The 20,659-nt window shown below is 51.4% G+C and overlaps 5 protein-coding genes across 5 annotated transcripts; 4 read left to right on the forward strand and 1 right to left on the reverse strand.

Annotated features, from left to right (window-relative positions):
• Positions 1-1,218: 1,218 nt before the first annotated feature.
• Positions 1,219-1,914, forward strand: CMQ_4903 (uncharacterized protein; the record flags this gene model as incomplete). The annotated part of the gene is made up of 1 exon (XM_014313059.1): positions 1,219-1,914. One exon carries the CDS (start codon positions 1,219-1,221, stop codon positions 1,912-1,914), a length of 696 nt encoding a protein of 231 aa, XP_014168534.1.
• A 981-nt stretch (positions 1,915-2,895) lies between these two features.
• Positions 2,896-5,488, forward strand: CMQ_4323 (fungal specific transcription factor domain containing protein; the record flags this gene model as incomplete). The annotated part of the gene is made up of 5 exons (XM_014312479.1): positions 2,896-2,993; positions 3,068-3,205; positions 3,283-4,057; positions 4,117-4,368; positions 4,433-5,488. 5 exons carry the CDS (start codon positions 2,896-2,898, stop codon positions 5,486-5,488), a joined length of 2,319 nt encoding a protein of 772 aa, XP_014167954.1.
• A 454-nt stretch (positions 5,489-5,942) lies between these two features.
• On the forward strand, positions 5,943-8,209 carry CMQ_4855 (copper amine oxidase; the record flags this gene model as incomplete). Its single annotated transcript, XM_014313011.1, has 5 exons — positions 5,943-6,283; positions 6,354-6,933; positions 6,984-7,109; positions 7,164-8,014; positions 8,083-8,209. The coding sequence occupies 5 exons, from the start codon at positions 5,943-5,945 to the stop codon at positions 8,207-8,209; spliced, it is 2,025 nt and encodes a 674-aa protein (XP_014168486.1).
• Positions 8,210-8,953: 744 nt separating this feature from the next.
• Positions 8,954-9,373, forward strand: CMQ_4252 (uncharacterized protein; the record flags this gene model as incomplete). The annotated part of the gene is made up of 1 exon (XM_014312408.1): positions 8,954-9,373. The coding sequence occupies one exon, from the start codon at positions 8,954-8,956 to the stop codon at positions 9,371-9,373; it is 420 nt and encodes a 139-aa protein (XP_014167883.1).
• Positions 9,374-15,721: 6,348 nt separating this feature from the next.
• On the reverse strand, positions 15,722-20,462 carry CMQ_4617 (ABC multidrug transporter; the record flags this gene model as incomplete). Its single annotated transcript, XM_014312773.1, has 7 exons — positions 15,722-15,814; positions 15,892-16,299; positions 16,359-16,390; positions 16,456-18,311; positions 18,998-19,554; positions 19,610-19,857; positions 20,285-20,462. 7 exons carry the CDS (start codon positions 20,460-20,462, stop codon positions 15,722-15,724), a joined length of 3,372 nt encoding a protein of 1,123 aa, XP_014168248.1.
• Positions 20,463-20,659: the final 197 nt, after the last annotated feature.

Genomic DNA, 20,659 nt, shown 5'->3' on the forward strand with positions numbered 1-20,659 from the left:
AAATCTATGAGACCAGTGGTCTCTGGACCAAGTGGGCGTTGCACATGCCGGCTTTAGCGCATTGAAGCCTGCTTTCAGCAGTTCCGATGATAGCTTTGAAGACGTTATCGCAGACAAGGACTACGATGCGCTTCAAGTGTGTTGTGGTCATGCAGCCCCTAGCAGCAGCATCAGTAAGCTCGAAGTGGCACACATTGCTCAAAGGTTGAAAACAGTGTTGTCTATTGTTTTCGCCGACAGCACGGAGTGTGAACGAGGACTGTGAAATAACTTGACTTTTACCTGTTAATGTTGATGCGGATCTGTGCCAAAGGCATTGAGCAGAACATTTCAGCGATAAACAAAGGTGTCAGTTTTCGGTACTATCCTGTCTAGGTCAATCGGTCATCTGGGCCCATGGATTTGGCTTAATTAAGCAACCGGCATGTGTTCTTTGCCTGAAAGACGCTTGAACGAAATGAGAAATCGAAGTCGATTCTGGGGTGCAGCTTCGTATCAACCATACAGCTGTACCTCTCTCTTCAAGGATTACTGCATATTGGAGAGCGTCATGGGTCACACCATGACTACAATATTATGGGTTGATTTTCGCCTGACGGCACTTAAGGCCATTCGACAATCGCATGTCTGCTCTTCGCTGCCACCTTACCAATTGCTTCTTCCATTTAATGTTGTCGACGCTCCTGCCTCTTGAGGGACCTCTGTTTTTTCGCGCTCCCCTCTAAAGCATAACTGGGGAGATAGTGTGTTAAGCTTGCTAACGCTGAACAGTTCCGAGCCTATACTGACTCACTGAATGCATCGTCCTCTCTGATACCCCCGGCCATTCCGCCACCGCCACCTCCGCCACCTCCATTGAACATCCCGCCTTCAAGAGCACGCCTGCAACTAGCCGCGCGGCTGGCCATGAGCAAGCGGAACGCCGAGGCAGCAGCAGCTCAGGACGGACACGAAGGATGTGAAGATGATGATAATGGCGGGGACTCTGGCTTTGGCCGGTCCGGTTCCCAATTACTTACGGGGACTGCTCTTTCTGGCTCGTCGGGCGAGAGACTGCGAAACCCTTTTGCCGACGACGAAGATGACGAAGACGACGAAGACGACGACGAAGACGACGAAGACGACGAAGAAGATGACGATGCGGATACGGCCTTGAACGGTGGTCGTGGCGGTGGCCGGACGGGGCTTGGCTGGAATCGCGGCAGTTGGTGGCGGTCCATGGTACGGGGCGATCGAAATGCAGCTAGCAGTGGTGTGAACAAGAGCGAAAAATTTGGCGACGGTCGTGACAGCAGCTCCGACGAAGACAGCGACCACATTGGTCCCAACGAAGCCAGGAGCAATGTTGGCAGAAACAATGACGACGACGACGACGAAGAGTTTGGCGACTTTGCTATGGCTGAGGTGTCGGCGAAAGATGATATCGGTGGCAGAGAAAAGGTCGAAGGCAGCGGTAATAGCGAGAACAAGGGCAGCCAGAGCGATGCCGCTGGCAGCAGCTCCGGAAATGGCGCCACATCCGGCGGTCTTTATTTGGATAGCGACCCCGACACAGTGCTATTCAAACCTCTAGCCGTACACCCGCCCTCCTCAAATAATACGACAGAAAGCAGCAGTGGTGGAAGTGGCGGAACAACCGTGAGTGGTCTGTGGCCATTTGAACGGCTCCGCTTCTTGACGAACACAGATGCTGAGAAAGACGAACAGGAGAGCGGCAATGGCAATACCAATGCCAATGGCAGTAGTGTCAATGGCTATACCGATGCCGATGCCAAGGGCAAGGATGCATCTTCGGCTGATTATGGAGATGGAATGGAGGTTTTGAGTGAGGACGGGCACAAAGTCAGCTGCGTGACGGAAGCGGCAAGAAGGACAAGCCTGGAGGGCCCAGATGAGGATGAGGTGGTTGTGTAGGTTTTCCGGTCGGTTTTTTTTTCGGAGCGTCTTGGGGAACAGGGTTCTGGGCTACTTTGACCTGCAGCTCTTGTACCTCTTCGGTCCACCTCTTATCTGGGGGGCAATGGCTTCTTTCCCTTATTGTCTTGACATCTTTTTCTTTTTTCAGATTTGCGAAGTAACTTCTATGAACTTTTCTTCATGTAAGATTATGCTTGTTTTGGCGTCCCTCTTCCGGGGTCTGCCCGCATTAATACATACGAATGCACATCTCTCGAGGACTACTCCGTATAGACTGAAACTTTCTCCCCAGTCGGCACAAGATCCGCTAGATCTTTTCCCACACGGTGCGCCTTCTTATGATTAGGCTGTCCTAGGGTTGTAGATGTATCTTACTTACAATGCAAAATTGTCTTAGCAACGAAGGTTCGGGGCTCGACAAAGACAAATAGCAGCAAGTGCCGCATTTACTGGCCATTGATGCGCAGTGGCACTGTGGCACAGCCGCGACGACAATTTTTCAATGTGAAGAGTGCGAGCAGGTTCATGACAGAAATGATCTCAACCATGGTCAATGCTGTAGGCGACATTCGGAGGTAGCGAGCGAGACTGGCCCGGCTGATAATCATGAAGCTGCTGACCGACGCGAGGCGGAAAGCAGTACCCATCATACCCAGACTTCCCATAGTATTTGATTCAATGACGGCAATACTTATTGGGCTACGAAAACTGGTCGCCGATGTATCCGGATTACGTTTCCGTTTATTGGCAAAACAAGAGGAATTATCAGCACGGCCCAGTCTCTCAAACAGCCACTCCTGCGAGTACGGAGTAAGGAGTATTGTATCTTATCTTACATACTCAAAGCGGGGAAATGTGGAGGGAAGCAATCGGGATTTCGGAATCTCACCCGAGTCAATACGAAAAATCGAATGGGCCTCTGTTCGACGGGCGGAATGCACTTCCACCACTGTTGTCGTCATATGTTATACCAGCGACATGGATGAATGCACCACTGATTCCCGGTCGGAAAAGCGACCGACCCCATCCGAAGACACTTCACGGGCGAAGCGGGGAAAATACACCTCGGCTGCATGGTAAGCCCACGAGCAAGAATACATACAGGCGATGGTAATGTAGCCTGGGCTAATGTGCCTCAACCCCGCTATAGTAATCTGTGCAAGAAAAGGAAGCTCAGATGTGTGCCGAGCCAAGACGGCGGCAGCTGTCAGCGGTGCGCCGGGGCCGAACTTCTGTGCGTATTTGACGCACCGTCTCGGCAGGCCGGGCGAGAAAAGACTGAGAACAGGTACGTATCTCGATCATGCCACCCGGCTATTGGGCTGTATCTCTGCTTTGCTAACAGAGTCTCACCACCTCCGCTAGCAACAACGACCAACTGAGACTTCTGCTGAGCGAGCTGGCGGGGCTGCGACGCCAGGTCGGTGATTTGGCAGGGGCAGTGCACGAATTGCAACAGAGCGTCTACAGCGGCAGCAATGACGTCGTCAAGAACGTGTCATCGCCATCTCATGGCAGGGCGTTTGCCGACTCGCCAAACACGCAAGCACCAGGGTTGCGCCGGAAGCCAAAGTTTATGGGGCCGACGAGGCCCGACTTCGACTTCCAGGTTGGCGAACGGGCCCTTCATCGCATGGGCATCCCCCTTGTCAGTAGCGATAGTGACGGAGAGGCGGTAGCACACAGTTGCAGCCAGTCACCGGTGCCCTCAACACCCACAGAGACAGCGACTGCAGCTGCAGCTGCAACGGCAGAGGCCAGCGCCGGTGGCAGCTTCCATCCCCATCTTCGCTGGACTACCGACGAGATTGTGCGGCTGCTCGGCGTGTACGACGAAGACGTAAACTCAGTGTTCCCATGCATCGACGTGGCCGACCTGGCTGCACAGCCGCAGGCAATCCGCGACGACGTCCTGCGCTGTCTGCGTCAGCAGGAGAGCGTTTTGCTGCCCGATACACGTGCATCTGCAGGCGCCGGCGATGCTGCCTTGGCCCGTGTTGTCATCGCCACGGCCGTCGTTCTCGAGGCCCGCGGCCGCAATACCGTCAGCGAGATGCTCGTGAGCCCCGTCGAGCGGAATGTGTCGTGCATCGCCAGCCCCGAACCAGACATGAAGGAAGTGCAGCTGCTGGCCGTTTTGGTATGACCGTCCACTTCTCTATATGGTCTGATTCTGTATCCTTGGCTGACCTTGCGCAGAGCATATACTACTTCCACATTGACCAGGACCTTCTCGCATGGAGAGCCATCAGCGTAGCTGCCCACGAAATGCTGGAGATGGGTCTGCACAGGAAGCAGAGCCTACTGGAAAACTATAAGTCGTCCAACGCCCGCCAGCTGGCTACACGTGTCTTCTGGTGCGTCTACGTACTCGACCGCCGCTGGAGCATTGGCATCAGTTTGCCCTTCGCGCTCCGCGATCGCGACCTCGATCCAGAGCTTCCAGAGCCGGTACGTTAGTTCACTGCTTACTAATACAGTATGTGCATGCTTACATCCCCCTCTGCCTCTGCAGGGCCTCGACTTGCCATACCTTCAATCCATGGTAGGCTACGGCCGGCTATGCTCGCAGCTGTGGGATGCCATTCCGGTGCTGCATAGTACTGGCGGCGCTGGAGGTTTAGGCCCGCGGCAGCTGCTGCAGGATGACCAGGTGGCCTTGTTGGACCTGCGCGTGCAGGAGTGGCTGGCCCAAATTCCAGCGGAGCTGCAACTGCGGCATCCGCGGCTAGGCCTGGCGCCACGTGTCCAGCCACACGTGCTTCATCGCCTGCGTACGCTGCTATACCTCAGGGCAAACAGCCTTCGCATCCTGCTGCATCGCCACCGTCTGCGCAGCCCAACGGCCATTGAGGCTGATCCGCATGGCGCCTGGCTGGTCGTCGACATCGCCATGGACAGTATCCAGGTGCTGTTTCACCTGAATGAGACGACTGACATCTATGCTCGGCAGCAGCGCGCTTTCAATTACTTCTTGCTTAGTGCTCTGGCCGTTCTCTTTCTGGCCGTGTGTCACGCGCCGCGCATCTTCACAGAGCCCTGTCGCCGCAGCTTTGGCGATGCCGTCGCGCTCATTCGCTGCTTCTCACACGACAGGACTGTTAGCCGCCGGCTCTGGCGTAGTATCCGCGGACTGCTGCCAGCCTTGCGGCGTCTTGGCCTGCACGAGGACGGCCAGAAGGCGGTGATGGCCACATCAGCGTCGAGAGCACCCTCGGCGGCGACATCTGTGGCAACGGCAGCAACGGAAGGCACAGAGGCGGTGGCGCCTGTCCAATATGTCGAGGCACATAACACTTCAACGGCTGTCATCGCTGGCGACGCTGCTGGTCGCCTTCAAATGTGGAATGCTGCTGACCCATACATGCAGATGGGCGACTCGCTGTACGATGACACCTTCGGTGGGCCAGTCCCCGACATGTTTCAAGTCGACACAGATCTCCTCACGCTCTTTGATATATTCGGGCAAGGACAGCAGTTGGATGAGGGGCTGCATGCAGACGTCTTCGCGGACGGGCCGCTCGTCGGAGAAGGAGGCGGCATCTCGCAGCGATTCCAGTGGCTGATTTAATTGACGACTTGGTGACTTTGTGCTCGTTTTTGCGTTTGTATTGTTGCTTGCTTGAATTGTATCTAATATTGTCGTAGCTGCGCTTCTACGTAAGATAATACGACCCAGCAGTAAACCATCACCGAATTGCCGACCTCTCCTCTTAGGCGTTTTGTAGCTGGAGAATGATCGTCCTGGTGTTACAGCTCCAGACCCGCCGCGTTTTACTGCTTCGGAATTGGCAAAACTTCATTCCGAACGTTATCGGGAGCGCGCAATTTACGTCACGCCGATCAACACCGGTAAGGCAAGTCTATCCATGGATCGCCGCTTCCTATTATGTCTTGTTGTACTTCCGAACCGACATTGATTGAGACAAGCCGTGGTTAAATACAAGGTCTTCCACCTTCCACTTTCCTCTGAAAAGCTTGAACCACAGCCAAATACCACTCCCCAGCAGCAGCCACCGCACACTATGGCGTCCCCTCTCCCCCATCCACTATCTGCCCTCAGCATCGAGGAGACCAACCAAGCACGCGAAATTGTTCTCAGTCTGCATCCAAACACTGTCATCGACTTCCGTACCATCTACTTGCTTGAGCCGCCCAAGGCAAAGACCGTGCCATTCTTGCAGATCGAGCACGCGGGAAAACTAACACCAAGTACACCAAGACCACCACGGCTGGCTGAAGTCTGCTATGATGTGATAGGTGGTTCCAAGGTGCCAGAGTACCATGAGTCGGTTGTCGATCTGCGCTTGCACAAGCGTACCACCCACAAGATCGTCGACACAGAGTACCATGCCAATCTGAGCATGTAAGATAGCTCCGTTCTGCATTTTGCATGTTGCATTCTTCCGCACACTGCGGCTTACTCCTACTTCTAGCTTCGAGTTTGAAACTGTAGTCACCACAATCAAAAACTCGACGCTTTTTCAGGAGAAGCTCAAGGCCATCAAGCTGCCAGAGGGTTTTGACGTTGTCATTGAGCCCTGGCCTTACGGGGGCCCTGACCTAACCGATGGCCCCGCCCGTCTTTTCCAGGGCCTGTGCTTTGGGCGTGACACTCGCAGCGGCAATCCCGACGTCAATTTCTATGCATATCCCATTCCCCTGATCCCTATTGTGGACGCCAACAAGCGTGAGCTTGTGCGTGTGGACGAACCGGCCACCGGCGGCAAGGGCGATCTCTTGACGGGCAAGACGAGCAAGACAGCCCGCATCCTCGACCATTGTCGGCCAGCTGAATATGTGCCAGAGCTTCTGCCCGGTGGTACACGCAAGGATGTGAAGCCTTTGACTGTAGTACAATCTGAAGGGCCAAGTTTTGCGATATCTGGCGATAATCTGGTCCAGTGGCAGAAGTGGCGGATGCGGCTCTCATTTAACCCGCGCGAGGGCGCCGTCCTACACGACATCAGCTACGATGGCCGAGATGTCATGTACCGGCTAAGCATAAGTGATATGGTGTGTGTCCTTGATGCGCCTCTTGTGTAGCCTGCTAACAACCGGCACAGACGGTCCCATATGGTGACCCGCGGCCCCCTTATCATCGAAAGCAAGCGTTTGATTTCGGCGACGGCGGCCTGGGTCACGCGGTGAACAATCTCACACTGGGCTGTGACTGCCTTGGTGTAATAAAGGTGAGTTTTCTCAAGCGTTAGCTGAGATGTGCATATGGCTGACTAATGTCGTAGTACTTTGATGGCGTCCTGACAAAGGCCGACGGCACGGCTGTGGCCACCAAGAATGTTATCTGCCTGCACGAACAGGACAACGGCATTGGATGGAAGCACACGAATTGGCGCACCGGACGTGCTGTATCCACTCGTCGCCGTGAACTTGTCGTCCAATTTATCATCACCCTTGCGAACTACGAGTACATCTTCGCATTCAAGTTTGATCAGGCCGCCGGTATTGAAGTCGAGGCCCGCGCCACTGGTGTCGTGTCGGTTGTCAACATTGACGCTGGGGCTGCCCCGCCTAACTGGGGAAATATCGTAAGTCCAGGTGCCCTGGCCCAGAATCACCAGCACATGTTCTGCCTTCGTATCGATCCGGCTGTGGATGGCCACAACAATACACTCGTGCAGGAGGAGAGCTTACCCGCTGTCGCCTCTAACCCGGCCACCAACCCCAACGGCAACTACTACGAGGTCTGCCAGACACCCATCTCCACCTCGACCTCTCTCGATCTGGAGCCTACCCGCCACCGTGTCTTCAAAATTCAGAATCGGAGTCGCATCAACCCTGTCAGCGGCCGACCTGTCTCCTACAAAGTCCTGGCCCCACCTACGCAGCTACTGCTGGCCCACCCTGACAGCATTCAGTCTCAGCGCGCCTTGTTTGCCCGCCATCACTTATGGGTCACTCGCTATCGCGATTATGAGCTGTACGCAGGTGGACGTTATACCCTGCAGAGCCGGCGGGAGGTCGGTGGCGTGGCAGACGCAGCAGCGCGTAACGAGAATGTGTTAGATGAGGACATTGTTTTGTGGAGTGTGTTTGGCCTAACCCATAATCCACGCGTCGAAGACTGGCCTGTCATGTAAGATTCTCGCCCGCTATCTCCTGACTTGTGATGTTTTGTATACGAAGGCGGCTGACCACAGACAGGCCGGTGGAAATGCTCAAGGTACAGATCATTCCATCAGACTTCTTCGTCAGCAACCCGGCTCTAGATGTACCCTCAGACATTGATGGCCAGTCTAAGCTAGCAAGCACCTGTTGCGATAAGGCTTAGGCAGGAGATGTACTCCGTACTCCTAAAATTTTGTTTACAGATCTATTAAGGACGTAGTAGGATTCTCAATCTACTGCGCGACATTTTGGCCAGCTACCACACATATTCTTTACATTGGTTCCATAAATCTAGTGGGCTTAAGCCACGGTTTGTAATCCATATAGAAAAACTTCCCACGAGAGTTACAGTATTCAAGTTAAGCTAAGTAAGCTGGAGCGAAGAAAGCATAATCGCCCCTGCTATTACTGAACCTATCAAAAAAGAAACTGGTGAGCTCAATTCCGAGGCAGCCAATCGTAGTATGGTGATTTCCCGAATAAGTATTCCCCGTGTAAGTCAAAGGAATAAAGCACGTCAATTCCCTCAGTCTAGTAGTAAATTACTTCTCCATGAATCTTATTTATTACATTAGGAGAAAAAACTCGAAGGAGGTGGGGACTGGATTGATGAATCGCCTCCGAACTCAAGTTCTGCCCTTCGGAGATGTGATTATATAATGAATATGAAAGCGTCCATGAGCACAGATTCTAAGAACGTCACACATAGGAGGCAAATCGGCGACTCTTGAATTTGTATATTCATTACGGGTATAAATACCCACCTGTTTCTGTTCTGTCTCAGCTCGCTCTCATACTACCCTTTACCTACAATTGTTCAGAAATAAATTACCATTCCAGATACGGCCTGATCAAAATAGAGCGAGGCTCGGAACCATCAGCAGAGAAACCAACAAAAATCATCACAATGCTCCTACCTCGCTTCTTCGCGGTTTTTGCCGCGCTCGCCGCCCTTATTAGCTCCGCCACGAGTTCCCACATAGTCCACAATGGCGCTTGCGTCAAGATGGCCTCTTCCGATGGAAAAGGCACGCAGTACTATGCACGCATACCTCAGGGGTCAAAGTATAGCCATCCTCGCGACGTCGTTCCCGGGAACACCTTCAAGAAACACCTCAAGTCGTGCAACCTCGAAAAGTTCGAGTGCATCTATGACAACGAGGGCAACGCCCACGTCGACTTCATCGTCAAGTCTCGAAATCGGTGGTTCGCCAAGAACAAGTGCAACGTCGACGCTGTTCTTAATGACGCTACCGATGGCGAGTTCACCGTGAACTGCATAGATGGCAGTGTCGAGAAGCTTGCTGATGCATGGCGAGATAACTGAAGGTCTGGAGCTGTGAGCTGGGAACACTGTATCATGTTGAACACCAGCAGCATAAGGTTTACATTGGAAAGACATATTTTTCCGCAGAATTGTTATATTTCTGCTAGAACTTGAATAACAGGAAGAACGGTGTTGGGAAGAGAAAGCTAGCAGGATACTATTTCGAGAATTGGGAATGTAGAGTCAAAAAGGCAATGGGTTTCACGGTCAAGTTGTCGCAGAAATTGAGCTCTGTATCGAGTCCCCTATTCGGAATTTAGTCCAATACACACAATGGTTTATCAATCTAAATCAAAATACGACATGTTGGATGGTCTCTCGAGCTAAAAGTTTGTATCACGGTAGATTCGCAGGGCTTTATCACTTGCTGGTCGCGAGCTTTTCAATACTGTCAATATTGTCTGTCTTTGATCGACCGCAGCTCTAGGACTGATATTCAAAGCCTAACCCCAATTTTCGGTGCCTTTCGAAAAAGGTTTCCAATACTCCGTACTCCGTACTCTGTAGGTAACTTCCGTATCGATGAGAGGGAGATACCCGGAATATTAGTCATGGAGGCACGTGATTGAGAAAAAGGCTAGGATGAACAAGATCCCCCTTCCGGAGCAGATGGGATTCTGGGAAATAAGCAGACAAAAACAACCTATCATCACGTCCCCTACATGTATAATCCATTTTCAGTATCTTACGGAGTACTCCGTACAATATCTTACTTTATTATAGCGGTGCTCGATTGCGGGGGGCGGAGGCCTACATAAGTCTCCCGGATTAGTGGACCCACAGAGCTGGACGACTGCCGTGTAGCGCTGGTCTTAGTTTCTTGGCGTTTTACCTCTGCATGCCGACGAACAAAGAACACGCACCAGCTATTCAGTTCTCCGTAATATAGGCCTTGTGCCTTCTTAGAAAGCCCCCCCGCCGGGGTCCGATATGTGGTATTGATGTCTCGTTGATGTCCTCAGTTCTCCCTCTCCATCTCTCTCTTCGGAGATCACTGGCTTACGATGAAACCTCCATAATTGGTCCTCGCTGCAGGATGGTGACAAAGACCATGCTTCCGTTGCAGGCCTTTTAAGCGGCTCGGGACCCTAGAGTCCGGCGAGTTAATCACCGCCTTCAACTAACTAGCCTACTCCTGTAAGCAGCCCACCCGCTTGTTCGTGTTAAAACAACGAAGTGTAAAATAGTCTTGTATTTTCAGAGAGTTCTTCTTTCTGCTAATAATTCGCAGAAAGCTAGAAAAGGGCAAAGATGCCCCACTTGGGGTCAACACGTGATCCGTCAGTTCGCCTGAAAAGAAAGATACGCTGTACCGGTCTCTGTTCTAGCGACTTCGCTTTTAACTTTTGCTCTCCACCACAAGCTATGTGCGTATGGGCATCAACATGGCCTTGTGGCCAAAGCGCATCGCCGACATGTATGATATCGTCCTAGTCCCCTGATAGCAATGATTTGGTTGCCCTCAGTGTCTTTTATCCGCGTCCTTGCCACAGAAGGCTTATCTTCCGACCAGAATACTGTGTGTGAAAAATCATGATGCTCGTTGACTGACGAGGTCAACCATTATCCTCCATACGCTCAAGTAGCTGTGTCCGCCCTCCCAATGCGATGCAAACAGAGACAGTATTTCCGTGCACTTGACGAGGTCCCTGACGTGTGTCTGTGAAGTCGTCCAATTTTTTGAGATGCCAACTACGATCGAGCACCCAGAAATGAAAGCCCTTGTGCTTGCCTGGATTGGGGGGATAAAACCGTCACCCGCATTGGTTATTTGATACACATTATCCAGCAACCGGGATGCTGCATCCAAAACACGTAGGCGAAGCGATCTCATGCCCCGGCCACCACGATCGTCCGATTCTTGGAAGCAGTGGATGCACTGCTTATGTTTGATACAGACCGGAAGAAACAGAAGCCAGGTCTCCTGCACAAGAGGGTGCGAGGAAGTCAGGCTTTCAACTCTGTCCATGCACGCTGCTATATCACCTACAAAGGGGCAGCCTGGGCTGTCAGACATCTGCCCGCGCTCGTAAATGGACTGGAATAGTGCCATATATGCCTTCAAGATGTAATTGCTCGGGGATGAAATTGGCAGATCAAAGCGATACAGCAAGTCTGGGCGATTGAAAACAGTTTGCAGCGACCTAACAATGTAAGCAGCCGGTCCATAGCACTGCATGCAGGGGATTAATTACCGTACCCCTTTATATTATTCAGCACGGACAGCAGGCTGATGCTTTCCGGGCCGCATATGCTCTCGTCCGGGACGCCTGTGAAGTCCTGTGACACTGATCCCCGGACCGCATCTGACTGAGTTGGCCGGTGCCAGCCAAGCTGCAAACAGGTACGAACTGCAACATCAAGCAGCTCCCACAGACAGCCTCTGCTAGGTTCGGCGAGCTCATAAATGAGAAGCAGCAATGTGGCCATCAAAGAATCTCCACCAGCCGCAGAGATGATTGGGCCAATCAACTCATTTGCTAAGTCCCTGCAGATCTGGGCATATATTCTCCAGCTCGGGGTCCTGTAGCTTTCGCGTGCGGCCGCAATGGCGCAAGCCATCAATATTTGAAATTTCTGTATTCCGCGCAATTTCTTCAAACTCAAACCATTGTGACCTAGGAGTTCCACGGGAATAATATCGAACTGTGGCTTAATGCACCGATTATATCGGGCTAGGAGAAAGCGAATTGTGCTCGGAGTTAGAACAGATCGGTCGAGTGGAATGTCTGCCGGCTTTAAGGTATCTTCCACCACACTAGATAAGTCGGGGACCGCATGAGACTGCGACAAGACTTCGAACACAGTCTCGGTTATTCGCGATGGGAACGAAGAGTTGAGGTATGCGTCCTGTCTTGGACCGGCCACCAAGACGTAGGACGGTGAGCAGAGTACATGATGGGCCGGGGGTGCTGCAATTCCGGCGCTAGGATGGACGTTTCAGCAAGCATATATGTAGGCTGGACGAGTCTGCAGGTCTTTACCATGTTGGGCTTTGGGGCTGTAATGCCAATTGGGACGTCAGCTCCTGAATCTTATCGTTCAGTGCCTTCACATAACTGAGGCATGTCAGCCTGTGGGCCCTGAATAGGTGCGAGCCATTGTATGTGTGCTTTACCTTCTGGGGATATCTTCGCCAAGAGCAGAGTCTCTAAAAGTACATTCAAAGTCGCTTCTAGCACAGCTAGCACATGCCGGCAACAATGAGTCGCACTTTCAGATCAGTGTCAGCTGTCAAGTTCTCTCAGTTTGCCTTCACGAAGACCTTACTTTTATTCTTCTGTTCCGGCAGCGCGTGCATGTCTGGAGCATACCAATGGCCACCATCTTGGATATACAGACCAATTCAAGCAGGAGGTGATTTTTCCGTAGATGGACCTTGAGAATAGATTGTGTCAGAAGAGGCTTCGTCAATGCCGGATAACGCCATCAGACCCACGAGGTTCGGAGATTTCCGCCCCATTCTTATCTGAGCGCGTCCATATCCGACCATCTCGTCCACATCTGCTATGCGCAACTCACTGCGCAAAGTATCACCTGGTCGCTTGTCGTGCAATATTTCAATACTGTGCACTGTGGTTGGTTGTCCTAGTGCTTGTCTCCAATCGTACCCGCCTTTATCGACGTTATCCTGTTCGCCTCGGCCCCAAATGCAGCGATCGCATCGCCGGTCGACGAAAGTCTGCATGCGCTGCAGGAAGCGCAAGACAAAGGTAAAGACCGCTGCTTCGGTCTAGCACTTTCGTTCGTCTGTGTGCTGATAGATATGGGGCCTTAGTGTGACTTCAAGTTTCCGTGCTGCACGTCATGCAAACTGGCAAATGTCGATTGCGTCGGCTTTGATTCTGCGACAAGAGAGGCCGTCCCAAGAAGGTAGGACATTGTGCATCGGCTCTGTCGCAATCTATACGTATACATATACTCACTTTTTTTCGGTCCGCAGTCTGGTCAGGTCTCTCGAAGCTCGCGTGGCGGAACTGGAAGCACAGACGCTTGCTTTCCGCGAGGCGCCGCAGAATATCCCCAACGCAATGGCCTCCATCATCGGCCGAGCTACGATATCGGTCAGCATCCCATCTTCCACGTCGTATTTGCACTCGAGGATATCCTCCGGCCTGATCTTCCAGCCCTCATGTCCACCACTTGCCATTGTTCGGGACCGAGGGTATGCCCCGTCTGAGAAATCACAGTCGCCCACAGACGGGCGGCTCCAAGGCTTGCTCAGTTCCAGAAAGTATGTATCCAATTCTGTGATTGACCTCAGCAGTATACCATCTTCGGCCATCGAGCGGATTGTCGAAAACTATGCCAGTACACATCTGCCCCAGTACCCTTGCATATCTTCACCGATGCTCGAAGGCATCGTGAAACGGGCCAAAGACAAGGTTGCCAGGGATAAGAAACCACTTATGGCACGAGAATTTTCATTGCTTTCGGGTCCGGATCACCTCGAGTATTTTGTTTTATTCATAGTGCTAGCCATCTCGTCGATGACCTTGACATGGAAGGACGACGAACAGGCACGAAGGGCGTCCGAGTCGTTTTACAACTCAGCCATAACGCATCTTTACCAATTGGAAGACGACAGCGAGATCAGGGCGCTCCAAATCTCACTACTTCTGGCCCATTACGCACAGATGTGTCCAGAGCGGCTAGATAATTGGACATGCATAGCCAATGCTGTCAGGATTGTCCTAAATTTAGGCATGTTTAGGAAATGCCCAGATACAATGCCAGACCAGCAGGTTCGCCAGCGGACGGAGCTTTTTTGGGTCACATACGGAATGGAGCGGTCTCTTTGCACCAACCTCCGACTGCCATTATCATTTCCCGAGGACGTCATCACAGCAAGTGTGCGCATCTTCCCATTATCATATCGTCGGTTCCCTCTGCTCATTCTTATTTTTAGGTTAATGATCCCTCGGGCAACCTCTCTATAACTTTTCCGAATGGTGACGAAGCCGTCAAAAGGTCATCTGCTAGTCAAATTCGAAATTACCGCAATTTAGAAACAGAAGTCCATCGAGTTCTCCATTTGGAGGAGGACCTAAACCACTTTGGGCATGCGACCATCGACAGCTGGATCGAAGATATAGAGACCCGGCTGAGAGTCTGGTATTCCGAGGTGCAGTGTTTCACCCGTCACAACATGCTAGAGTTTAAGCACATTCAGTTCCATCATCTCCGGGCCCGAATTCATCGACCCACACCACGCCTCAGACTGCGGACGTCCGAGGACCGCCGTATTGTGCTTGAGGCATCGCGTGTCCTAATTGAGGACTATCTCGGACAGCAGCGCCGGCGAAGGCTTTTCTACCCGTGGCACGGCGTACATATTCTGTTTGAGACAGCCCTCATAGCGCTTGAAGCATGCTGGTCTTCTCGCGACTGGCAGCCACTCAAAGGACAGGCACAGCAGATGCTGGGAGAGTACATTCCACAGTGTCTAAAAGTCATCACGATGATAGGACAGAGGTGGCATGGGGCCACTGCTTGTGCAGATAGGCTAAATCCCCTTGTTGACAAGGTCCAGTCTGCATTGTCTCAGGTCCCGGGGCCGTTTTCCGTGTTTGGTGACATCTCGATCACTGAAGAGATTGAAAGTCTGCTGTTCTCGGATCGGCCATTGATATGGAACTACCGATACCCGGGTGCAGATATTTCCAGTCTCGACAAAAGTCCATTGCCAGCTGACTTCCCCATGGCTGAAGACTTGGAGCTGTTCCAATGGGATCCTACCTGGAGTATAATTCCATCCGATCCGGCAGGAGAAGCCGCCCCCAGTGGCGATCCAAAGTTACTGTCGTCAGAGGCTCTCACGATCTCATCTTTGTTGAGCCTTTCAGCGGCGATAGAGCCCTCCTGACACTTTGCTTTCTAAATTAAGAGCCATCAAAGCACGTAGAACTTATTCTTGTCCATGTTTGTCCGCAATACACTTGGTCTTTTTCTATACATAAACAGTGCGTAGCTGAATTGCCGCATGACTGGGTTGCAATTGAGGTCGTTGGTGCAGACAGTGCGCCAAAGTTTACTGACCACGCTATATTGCATCTCGCAGACTCTAGCTGTAATATTTCAAACTTCATAAAAGGACTACAATGTGTCCTTAGGACATAACCTCAGACTGAACTGTAGATATCAAATGACGTGGTAATCTTGTAGTTCAAGCTCGCTTGAATAACTCAGCTAAAAAGGCTTGGTTTTTGGTCCTAACTGGGTCTGTAACAAAGTATATATACGTTCTATTCTATCTTATAGAACCCGTGCGTTTCCTGTATTCATTGGAATTACAGTAACCTTTCGTTTGAACTGCTCTTGCAAATTCTCAAGTCCCACCGTAAAGGCTCAACTTGCTGTCTTGGTCGCTTTCGTTCTAAGCTTCATCATAAGGAAAACGAGCGCATAGGAGCTTACACAGAATAATGCAGTGATTCCGACCTGATCGTCGAGTTAGAAAACACGAGGTAAAAGACATCGCACAGTACATACTGAGGAAAGATAAGGGGTAAACGTACATCTCTCCATCCATAGTAACTTTCGTTGATGTTCATGCTTCTCATGTAATCGGAGCCACTTTTGTAAGGACAATAATCACAATATGTCGTGTTTTCAGGGTTGGTCACATATCCCGCGTTCTCGGACAGGAATTCAGATATGTAGTCGGCGCAGGTCGTGTTCGGCGGCAACGGCACTGTGGTGAGCTCGCTGGCTGTGCACTCGACTTCCACACCCCACGTAACTGGCTCCAGGAGGCCATCAATGAGATACGTGAAAGGGTCCATCCAATACAGCCAATACCGCCAAAAGGTCGGTATGAGCGAGTAGGGAACCACAACACCACAAAAGTTGATCAATGCGGCACCGACAATCAGGGGGTTTGCAAGGGAAGCAAAGTATTCATTGGGCGAATAAGCGGCAATGGCCTTCCATGTCGTCGGGTTAGTTTGACGTCTAGACAATATATGCAGCTGCTGAAGCTTACCTGGCCGATAGAGGTGTAGAGAAATTCGTAGACTAAGGCGTCACACAATTGTTAAAATGTATACACAAAGGGCATCCAAGACGTCAGTAACTCTTACAGATCATCTGCAGATACACCTGTCCAGATCGGCTGGCATCAACTGGTAAGCCAGCAGTGAAGTACCATCCGGCAAAGTACACGGTTGCACACACGACCAGGAGTGGGATTTCAGACAAAAGTTGCGCAGAAATAAAAGCGAGCCAATGGTACGCCTTAGACTTCTTCTCACGGGTTTCAAAAAGGTCCCGATTGCGGATGAAGAAAGGCTGCATTTGGTTAATGCATCCAGGGGCGACAAAAACGAAGTTGAAAACAGCCATAAGCCGTAGCTGCAGGTCAAAGGAGGAGTTTCCAATTTTCCAAAATGTAAAGCCACCGAAGAGAGCGTTCGTGATGTGCAGACTGATCTTGTTCCAAGCGTAGTCTGGGTTACGCCATAAGGAAACCAGCTGTCTCTGCGTGACGAGAACAATCTGGTACGGTAGAGTGGTCGCAAAATCGCTATTGTTCTCCTCTACCAACTCTGCACGTACAGCGACACCAGTTTTGGATTCATCCGTCTCAGCTGAAGAGTCGTTTAGAGCGTCAAGCTCCTCAATTGTCTGCTTGTACTCGTCAGAGTGCAACCACTCTTGTGGCCAGTCACTTTCCGTTCCAAAGCGGCCTTGCACAACGTCAACAATGTGCTCTGCCGGGTTGACGTTGATTCCGCATGGTGCTCCTCGGTGGGAGAAGTAGTCCAGCACTATGGATGAGTTCACACCGGTCGGACCGAAATATGTGGTCTTGCCTCCCCTTGCTAGTAGAAGGAGAACGTCGAAGTTTTCAAACAGTGTCGCTGATGGCTGGTGTATCGTGCATATAACCGTTTGGCCCGAAGCTGAAAGCTTCCTCATGAAGCGGCAGATCTCGTACGCGGACTGGCCATCGAGGCCAGACGTCGGCTCGTCGAGAAACAGCAAGGCCGGCTTAGCGACCAACTCGACAGCAAGCGTCAGCCGTTTGCGCTGTTCGATGGACAGTCCTTCACCTGGTGAGCCGATGATAGCGTGCTGCATGCTGGTTAGTTCGAGCAGATCCATTATCTGGATGACATGCTGCCGTTTTTCGAGATCCGGGACGCTCATGGGCTGCCGCAGTCGAGCAGAAAAAAGAAGAGCCTCTAAAACAGTAGCAGTTGGCTCGTGTACATCGTTTTGCTCGCAATATCCAGTGGCCCGCTGGAAGCTAATACCTTGGGGTTTCCCGTTAACCATGATGCTACCCTCGACCCGACCGGCATCTTTGCGCTGAGCGAGAACGTCCATAAGCGTAGTCTTTCCAGCACCAGAGCTCCCCATCAGTGCGACTAGTTGACCAGGTTTGACAAATCCAGAGACACTGTCGAGAAGCAATTTGTCCTGTCCCTCGTGACGTACAGTGTACTTGATATTTTTGAATGTGAAAACCGTGCCACCTGATGTGATGCGCTCTGGTTGGCCGTCGATCTTGACTGTATTGATAGCCAACTCTGGATCTTTCTCTTTGCTTTTTTGCTTCTTATACTGTCCCCGGTTGTATAAAACCCTGGATCCGGAGCCACTGTGAAGGTTCACTTCGAAAGCCACGGCAGTAGAGAAGGCGAAAAACAGCCAGAACCCAATGAGAATACCCACGTTTCTCCATATGTGGCTGGAATATGCTTGATACCTGTACGCAACGTAGTCATCTCCGTGAATAACAGACTGACCGGGATCAGAGCCCTGCACGGTGCAGCTCTGGTATCCATGTGCGTTCGAGTAAGATGGTCCGAAGGGAACGAGTTGCGGCGACACACACTCCATAGTGCGGTGGCCCATTTCGCTTGCAATCACAGCTTCGAAGGCATAGCTCGCCGGGTTGATGTATGCAATCCAGCGAAACCATGGATGCATGCTTGTCGTTGGAATTAGATAGCCTTTGAAAGACGATTTTCAGTATGACTGTCCTCGAAAGATCCGAGCTAGAAGAAGAGGTTATGCATACCAGCATAAACCATAGTCATCATGGCTACGAGGCCAGAGACCTGGCTTGCCAACCCGAAGTGCCTGCACCACGCCCCGATAGAGCGATACAACGAAGTGCATGACAAGGTATGCAAGTAAAAGACAAACCAAAGAGTGAAAAAGTTCCCGGCATCGTTGCGGAAGCCGACCATAAAATAATATACCAGCTCGAAGAGGCTATACATTATGAAGACGAGAGGTATGTCTGTGATGACACAAGTAAAGGCATATGCGGCGGGTCTGTTGAAAGCGAGGTGCTTGTGCCTTGTAAGAATGGGGCGTCCCGTGAAGGAGGCAACGGTCTCGGCCATCTTGTACAGAGACCATTGCAGAATGGGGAAAAATAGAGCACCAGGCCGTGTAAAGATCGACTGGCTGTCGTTGGGCATATTGTACAACAGACTACCTGTGACTAAAGCCATGATGATTGTTGACACCAGCTGAAGAATGTTGGATTGCCGGTCACCCCACAGGATCTGAAATTGACTTAGCCCACGAGTGTTAGTGACTGTTTAAATACGGCCCAGGTTAAGTCGTCGGAAATGCTGGAGGGTTTGGGGTTTTTGAGAAGCATACCGCACGGTCAACGCATTCACCTGTCTGAAAAAGGAAACATGGTATGGACTCTCGTTACGCGACAAGAGTGACACCGTCCGATTCTTCTCCAAGTCACGGGTGGCCTTTAGGTTAGCAATTTCGCGCGCTAGAACGTCCTCTGAAACTGATTGAATCTCTTGCATCGCCATTTCAAATGTTGCGCTGGATTTGTACCGTGTTTCGAACTCCTCGGCCGTGTTCGGAACCTTGCCTTCAAACCCAGGAGTGACCATCCTCTCTGTGGGAACTGCAACGCCCGTGAGAAAGTCCGCTACATTGGCGCCAGGAGGGAAAGTAAAGCCCATGCTTTCAAAATAGTGGCGTGCCTCGGAAGCAAGCCCATAATATATCTCGCGTCCCTCGGCAAGCACGAGAACCTTGTCGAAGAGATCGTAAATGCCATTGCCAGCCTGGTAAAGCGTCGCAATGATTGTTTTCTGCTCTTCGTCGGCCATGCGGCGTAAGACTTTCGCAAAATCAAGCGCATTACTCGCGTCCAGACCTCTGGTAGAGTTGTCCCAGCATTGCAGAGGAGCCTGTCCATTCCTGTGAGCTTCAAATATATGGCTAGGGGTTGTAGCCCAGACATACCTGTGTAGCCAACACCTCAGCTAGTGACACTCGCTTTCTCTCACCTCCAGAAACACCACGCATGAACTCATTTCCCACAATCGTGTTCCTCGTGTGCGCGATTCCAAGATCTGAGAGAATTTTGTCTTGGGTATGTGCGAGGTAGTCGTTCTTGGTCTTGGTGCGTCCTGGCCGTGATCCGGGGAGTTTCGTTGCCGTAGCGAAGTTGATCGTTTGACCGACAGTCAAGGTGGGGAAGTGAATGTCCTCTAGTAGTCACTGTCAGAACTGGATGCCTGCTGTAAGCTAATTGATTGCTTTATGTAACTCGCCTTCGGTGTTGATGACAATGTGCTGGCGAAAGTGTCTTGCTTCTTTGGGGCTAATGTTTCCGTAACGAACCTGCCCATTGACATATGGGAATTCGTGTACGTGGTTTGCAATGACTTTCAGCAAAGAGGTGCAACCTGATCCAGGTCGTCCAAGCACCAGGAGCTTAAAAAAATAGGCTCATGTTAATATAAGTCGCTTTCCAGAAGCATCTTCTAACGCGAATAGATCTTACCATTTCCCCAGGGCGCACCTGGCCCGTAACATTTTGGAGAATATGCTTTGTAGGTGTTATTGCCAGGCTCGTCGTACCACGACATATTGATGCGCGAAGTTATGGTGAGAGACCTACTCGTTTGGAATTACTTTGACGCGTCGGAATCAAATTGGCAACGACAGAGGTGAAAGTCGGCGCAAAGTCTTCGCCCTGCCCATGAACTAGAATGTTCACATCTTGAAAGCTGACGGTCAGGTGTTTCTGTGGCATGCGGTCTCCATCATGGTCAGCACCGTAGACCGTTTTTTCATTGTCAGACGCGTCCATGATGCATGGTAGCTTACTGTCATCTTACGTTGGCGACACCCGCAAATGCAAGCGTCCTTCTATCGTAGATATACCTCGCGCGGGCAAGAGTCCGGATATAGGCGATCCATATTACTCCGTTATGCGTGCCATGTGGCGCCCGCTCAAGAGATGTCGGAAATGGAATTTATTCAGATGTGGGAATAAGCTCCTCGGAA

Source organism: Grosmannia clavigera, assembly GCF_000143105.1.
Source record: "Grosmannia clavigera kw1407 unplaced genomic scaffold GCSC_97, whole genome shotgun sequence".
In the NCBI taxonomy this organism is placed as follows: domain Eukaryota; kingdom Fungi; phylum Ascomycota; class Sordariomycetes; order Ophiostomatales; family Ophiostomataceae; genus Leptographium; species Leptographium clavigerum.